Source organism: Arachis ipaensis, chromosome B06, assembly GCF_000816755.2.
Source record: "Arachis ipaensis cultivar K30076 chromosome B06, Araip1.1, whole genome shotgun sequence".
Classification (NCBI taxonomy): domain Eukaryota; kingdom Viridiplantae; phylum Streptophyta; class Magnoliopsida; order Fabales; family Fabaceae; genus Arachis; species Arachis ipaensis.
Genome location: NC_029790.2, coordinates 119343289 through 119350632, shown reverse-complemented (window position 1 = coordinate 119350632; position 7344 = coordinate 119343289). Strand labels below are relative to the sequence as shown.

General features: G+C 33.4%; 1 protein-coding gene across 2 annotated transcripts; it reads left to right on the top strand.

The window, feature by feature from the left end:
• LOC107604998 (ACT domain-containing protein ACR6) lies at nt 1287-5126 on the top strand. Of its 2 annotated transcripts, none has more exons than XM_016306731.2 (7): nt 1287-1594; nt 2021-2066; nt 2273-2378; nt 2475-2542; nt 3236-3856; nt 4263-4367; nt 4447-5126. In XM_016306731.2, the coding sequence occupies exons 1-7, from the start codon at nt 1548-1550 to the stop codon at nt 4786-4788; spliced, it is 1335 nt and encodes a 444-aa protein (XP_016162217.1). In that variant the 5' UTR covers nt 1287-1547; the 3' UTR covers nt 4789-5126. The 2 variants fall into 2 exon arrangements, with proteins under 2 accessions (XP_016162217.1, XP_016162216.1); XM_016306730.2 differs by having other exon boundaries at nt 1292-1594; nt 2273-2374; nt 2467-2542.

The window sequence follows — 7344 nt, the reverse complement described above, 5'->3', positions numbered from 1 at the left end:
CCAGTCGATGTTAGCCTCCGGTAAATCAACCTCAACTAATTCTTCAAACTCAACATACAATTCGAGAACAGACACTTGTACCCGTGTTTGTTGGTAGATCGAAAACATCCCTTGCATACTTCCTTCGTCAACCACATGCATTATTTGAAACTGAACGAAACTATCGAACACTAAAACAGGTTGTCTATAAAAAATATTTACGACTCTCTTTAATACTTGATTATCACCACATTGACAAAGTATACTCTTAAATTCCTCATATGTTATTGCAAAAGGAATAACAATATCACGTGGATTCTCACAAACAAAACTCACACCCTCAGATGTTTGGGGAAAGATTTGACAATTATAATACATTTTCAAACTAATACCTCTTTCCATTTTTTACTCTTACATTCTCAAAAAAATAAAACACTCCCACACTTAATCAACGTAATACCGTTCCTCCTTTTATAGTATTTCAATTATAATTTTTTATTTACGAAAAAATAATACAATTTGCGAATTCATAATACGCAGTTTGTGTCTTTGCAATTCGCAGTCTGTGGATTGACAATACGCAGCTTGTACATTGACAATATGTAGACTGTGTATTGTCCCTTTAATATTAAATAACACAATATGTGTTCTGCTTTTTGTTGTATAAATATTATAAAAATACAATTCGCCCTTTACATATTGTTTTCATGACTGTGTCAGACAGAATCTACCCATGACAATTCGCCCTCTACGAATTGTATTGCCGTCACAATTTTACAAAACACCCTTACTTCCAATATTGAGGCACCAAATCTTTTACAATAACTAAAAAAATGAACCACCTTAGGATATATAACACATAATTTAAGTTTTTTAAAAAAATTAGTCTTAATAATCTAAAATTAAAAATAATCTGTTTTTGTTGACCCAACTATCAAAACTGCACAAATCTTTTTTTTTTTTCAGTCACTAATTGGGAAAATAATATTAAATGCATAAATGAATAAGTTTATGTATTTTTATTTTAATAATGATTTTTTTTTATTTAAATAAAGAAAAAGCCCTGACCTGGCAGTACAACAGTATAACGTCATCCCCCGTCAGCATTCCAAATTGGATTCTAGATAATACCCCCGGTCGCCTTCCATTTGTACGGATTTGCCGCCAATCTATCGAACCACGTAACCGCTCTCACCGCCAATCCCGAACAGTTACGTCTTCCTAGAATCCAAAAAACCCGCAATTCTAATTTTTTTCTTTTTCTTTTTCTTTTTCTTTTTCCATCTCCTTAGTCCTCCTAAACTCCTAATTCTTCCTTGCACACTTCACACGCTCACGCACTCAGTGACTCACACAACAAAACACTGTACCCTCCCCTGCTCCCCATTCCTCTGTTTAAAAAAGGAAATCTCTCACTTTGCAGTTCCACTCTTTCTCTCTCACTCTCTCGTTCTCCTTTCTTCTTGGAGGAGTTCATGTAAAAGCACCTTCCTCCTTAATTAATTACTAATAACAAGGTCTTTGCTTACACAGCTGCTGCTTCTGCTTCCAACATATACACACACAATATGGATGATGAATATGCTAAGCTTATAAGGAGGATGAACCCACCAAGGTAACTTCCTCAGTTTCTTATTATTATGGGGACAGTTTAGTACTTTCCTTCATCTATTACTCAAATACCTGGGCTTTTGCTTCTTTCATCAAAATACACACACTACTACCAATTTTGGAATCACCTCAATTTTCCTTTTATTTCCAAATTATCTATTTTCGTTTTTTGAAACTTGTATTAGAAAATCAAAGTTCTTTCTTCGTCTTCGCTGTGTTCAATTTTCCCACTGTTCGGCCAGATCTTCCCCTTCATTAATCATAATTTTGTTTTGTTTTGTTTTTTCATGAACCTTTCAAATTTTCCTTAATCATAATTTTAGCATAGTCGATTTTGATTTATTGCTACTGTCTCTGAATATTTTTATGTAATTTGTTCTGAGGATCGTTATCAACATGTATCAAATCATGAATCTAATTGCTTCTGCAGGGTTGTGATTGACAACAATGCTTGTGAAGATGCCACTGTTATTCAGGTAAACTTGTGCTATACCATCTCTTTAGGGTTTCGCCAAAATTGAATTGATAACAGGAAAGATTCTGTTATGTCGGTTATTTATTATTATTGTTATTTCAAATTTTTAATGTTTGGATGTTTTAGAATAATAATTTATCGCATTTTACTAAAAAATTGTTTAATTTTTCAGCCATCTACTTTCTTACTATTGAATTTTTTTTGTAGGTTGACAGTGTCAACAAACATGGGATTCTTCTGGATGTAGTCCAAGTTCTTTCAGATATGAACCTTGTAATAACAAAGGCCTATATCTCCTCTGATGGGGTGGAAAGTATTATTAATTTATTATCATTATTTATTATTATTATTGTTGTTAGTTATTATTAACTTTACTTCTGATTCTTGTTTTAATTTGATCCTTTTTCAGTGTTTAATGTTATTGATCATAATGGAAACAAGATCAGAGATAAGGAAGTTATTGATTACATTCAGAGGGTAGGAGTTCATGTGGTTTGTTATTCAAAAACGCTAGGTGCACACCAAAAAATAGCCAACATATATTTTATAAATACATGTGTTGTTTTCAATGTGTATCTGTTTTTTAACCTGAATTTTATACAGTGGCTGATTTGTTGTCTAATTTTTTGTGTACACCTAGTGTGATTGTTTTTTATTTTATTTTATTTTTCTTGAAGACAATTTCATTCTAGTTTCTTATTCTTTGTGTCTATGGAAGGGTCATTTTTCTGGGTTCCTGATTGTTTTGAATCATCATACTTTGCTGCTGAATGCATGAGCTGGCTATGAAACTAATTTACCATATTTGTTGCTATTTTCTATATTCATTGTGATTCAGATTGATTCCCTTATCCCTCCAAACATTGTAATAATAACTTTCTGGATCCCATCACTTTGGATAGATATTAGATTTTTGTTAACACGTTAATGCCATCTAGAGTTCTGAACATTTGTGAAATTTTGACATTTTAATTTATAAACATTATTATATTATTTGGGATGCCTGATTTAGCTCCCCAAGATATTCTCACCCAAATTTTCAAAGTTTCTTAACTGATCTCTGAATATAGGCATGATAAATTTTTATGAATAATATATGATCCTATTAGGATATACTATTCAACAAGATTGAAGTATTTGATTTGTTGTTTTTTAACCCTGATTTTGTAGAGACTTGAAAATAATCCAAGTTTTGCACCCTCATTCAGAGAGTCTGTTGGGGTTGTACCTACTGAAGAATACACCTCAATTGAACTTACTGGTACAGACAGGCCTGGTTTACTGTCTGAAGTCTGTGCTGTTCTTGCGGACCTTCACTGTAATGTGGTGAATGCTGAGATATGGACACATAATACAAGGGCTGCTGCTGTAGTTAACGTGACAGATGATTCAAGTGGACATGCCATCAAAGATCCAGTCTGCCTCTCTAGAATAAGGGATTTGCTTTGTAATGTTCTTAGGGGGAGCGATGATCCAAAGACAGCAAAAACAACACTTTCACCTCCTGGAGTTACAAATAGGGGCAGAAGATTACATCAGATTATGTTTGCTGACCGGGACTATGACAGGGTTGAAAGAGCAGGACAGGGAAGATATAGAGATAGGGATAGGGATAGAAGTCGATTACCTAATGTGACCGTGGTTGATTGCATTGAGAAAGATTACACTGTGGTTACCATGAGAGCAAAAGATCGACCAAAATTGTTGTTTGATATTATTTGCACGTTGACAGATATGCAGTATGTAGTTTATCATGGTGTAGTCCAAACGGCAAGGACAGAAGCGTATCAGGTTAGCCAACTTTCTGTTTGCCACTTTGCCTTTTAGAAATGATAGTTCACTTTTATAGATTGGAATGCTGAATTAGTTTTGGTGTTGAAACTAACCTTCATTTCTTGGCAATAAATAGTTTGAATACATTATTTGAATTTACTAGAGTTAAAACATGGAGATGATCTATGATAGGACACTAGAGTCATTTAATCCATGTGCTAACCCCACCTAGTGGGATAAGGGTTAGCTGTTGTTGTTGTGTTTGGATTCTGTATGATTCAAAAGTCTAACAATGTGTCAATCATGAATCATTATGAACATGAGTTTCATTTGGCCATTCCATCGGCTTGACTCGCACATCTTTAATTCACCTTTCTTCAAGCATAAATTTTCTCTGATGGAACATTTTCCTCACTTTATCCAGGAGTTTTATATTCGGCATGTTGATGGTTTCCCCATAAGCTCAGAGGCTGAGCGAGACAGACTTGTACAGTGTCTTGAAGCAGCCATCGAAAGGCGGGCGTCCGAGGTATAGCAAGGACACATTTGAAAGCTGTAATTGTCACTACTACTATTATTCAGTTGTGTGCTAAAATGTTCATATACAGGGTATGGAGCTGGAGTTGTGCACAGAAGATCGTGTCGGACTTCTATCGGATATCACAAGAATATTCCGAGAGAACAGTTTATGTATTAGAAGAGCAGAAATATCTACACAGGATGGAAAGGCAAATGACACTTTCTATGTCACAGATGTGACTGGAAACCCGGTTGATCCCAAGATTATCGATTCCATTCGCAGAGAGATCGGCGACACAGTCCTGCAGGTCAAACACGACTCGTATCTCTCACCAAAGTCCCCTCGAACAACAACAATCGGATTTCTGTTTGGAAATTTTTTCAAGGCTCGATCTCTTCAGAATTTTAAGCTGATCAGATCTTATTCTTGAGTAGTCTATTGTATACTCCCAGCACATATACCATGTTTCACAGTTTAATATGGTAGTGTTGTATAGATGCAAAAACACATCTACCTTTGCCCCCCTAAACTAAGGGGCATGGAAATTACTGTACAGGAGAAAGCTTAAACAACTTTGTATATATAGTGTAAATGGTTATGTACAGTAACATGTTACTTGGGTTGTGTATGTTGTAAATAATCCTGTTAGAATTATCAAGTACAAAAGAGTAAATAGCATTTATCAGTTGGTGTCCTTTGCAATAGATTGGAGGAATCTATGGCCCATTGGTGTCTAATTATACTGGTTTTATGACTATATAATTTCAGCAACACTTAAGTTGTTAAATTAATGTATTTATTTATATTTTGGTAATATTTTTTTACTTTAATTTTTTAAATTAATAAATGTTAAATAATAGAAAACATTATTAAAATTGTATGCTATCAGTCATTATAATCATCGTATTATACACTTTACATCATATTATACACTTAAATAAATAAATAATAACTGTATATTACCCCATTGGTTTTTTTCTTTAGAGCTGTAGCTGCATTGACGCAATTCTATCTTCATAACCAGTTGATAGGATAGGAAGGGATAATTTGATTTGATTGTTAAAATTTGAGAATAATGGAATTTTAAAAAGGAAGGAATGTGGCAATGTATATAAACCATGAGCATTTGGCATTCCCTTGTTATTTCTTGAAGCTCTAGAAAGTTTACTAGCACCGATCTTTTTCATCCATAAAATAATGGAATCTATGTCATGTGAACAAACCTTTATGCCTACATTGTATTTGTTGAAAGACAAGAATCAGGGACAACATCTTGGCCAACTTGCCAAATTTAGATGCTTCCTTATTCGGTATGAATAAATTACGGGTTTACATGGTCCGGTCCGGTTCCGAACACTTTAGAGGCTAATTTAGTGTGATTTCATCGGGTCTAGGGTCGGGTAAGGGTCTCAAAAATAGACCCGGTCATTATTTCGGATCGAGTCCGCGCCATAGCTCAGGTCACCTGAACTCGGCCTGATGGCCCGGTCATCATATACAATTAATATTTTGTGTTATTAGTGATGGATGATGGCTATTCTTATGTGTAATTTAAATATTGTAAACCTTAATATTTTGTGTTATTAGTCATTATAAGGTTATAAGTTAATGTTTTATGTTTAAAATGCATAAGACTTTAGACTAATGCATAATATTGTGTTATTTGTATTGATTTAAATATTTGGTGTTATTAAACAATATTAGTATTGATTATGGTTATGCTTTAATTTTAGAGAATGGTTGGTTCTTGTTATATTTTTTTAAGTGAATTTTACTATGTGAATTGTGAAATAATGGTTGGAGATTAAGTGATTTTTATATACTAGGTTTCATTAGGTTTAGGATTGGATTAGCGTCTAAAAATTAAGCCCGGTCTATATTTCGGGTCGGGTCTGGGTTAAGCCAAACCCAGTGTAGCCCGTCCCATGTACACCCCCTAGAATAAATGAACCCAAAATTCTTGTACAGTTGTATGACATCCGAAAAAAGTAGCTATTCTTTGAAGAGTTTTTATATCGAAAAATGATATTGGCACTATTCTTTGTGGACACTTATTTTTAATGGTATGAAATATATATTTTTTATATCTCTTTTACTTTTTTCTAATCACTTTTAATATTGAAAGTGAAAGTAATCACTTTTAATTTTTAATATTAAAAGTGAAAGATATACAAAAATTTTATACACAAATAAAGTGCATATAACAATGAGTAACGAGTACAATGCAATGCAAGACGAGTCACTTAACATCTTTCGTTCTTTGAACGACAATAAAATGGCGTTTTGCATCTTTGTTTGAGTAACGTTAACTTCTATACTTAGTTCCCAATTATAAAGGCATAATAATTAGCATTTTTATTTTGTCATCACAAAAGAATTTCACTTTTTTTAAAAAAAGTGCAAGGATATTTCTCCCAATTATATGATTCACTAGCCAAGTAGCCAAGATTTGTCTAATCCCGATGACGTATTTTGGAAGTGTGTTGATGACAAATGGCATAAGCAGTATGCACATTTGTTAGTAGGTCGAATCTAACGAAAAGTCAAAAATATCAAAGATGTGATGCATTACGTGGCTCATTTGTGACTCGGAAGACAAAGAAATTCACCAACCACATAACTAATAATAATGGCTGGTGAATTGACGCAAAAATTCATTTTTTGTAACAGATTTAAAATTTAAACTTCGTGTGTCGTTTCACTTTCACCAGTTCATTAACATTAATTAATTGTTAATATAAACATGACTCCAAACTTGGAACATGCTTATCTTGTGTACCTGGCTGGCTTACTGGCTATTACATGATGAGATTTACTTACCGTAAGATTAGATTAATTAGGCAAACAAATTCTAGAAGTATACATATTATTTTCACTGTAGCCTAAATGTTAAGCCAAAAAACACGGAAAAGAATAATGTTTCCTCATTTGGATGGACAGAAAATTAAAAAAAAAAATAAACAAAAAGTATAGAACCAACTATGTC

Excerpts from the sequence above, each read along its gene's own strand:
- LOC107604998 (XM_016306731.2), top strand. The coding sequence starts at position 1,548 with ATGGATGATGAATATGCTAAGCTTATAAGGAGGATGAACCCACCAAG. Across the intron at positions 2,067-2,272 it reads AAGATGCCACTGTTATTCAG|GTTGACAGTGTCAACAAACA; the intron begins GTAAACTTGTGC and ends TTTTTTTTGTAG. Across the intron at positions 2,379-2,474 it reads CTCCTCTGATGGGGTGGAAA|TGTTTAATGTTATTGATCAT; the intron begins GTATTATTAATT and ends ATCCTTTTTCAG.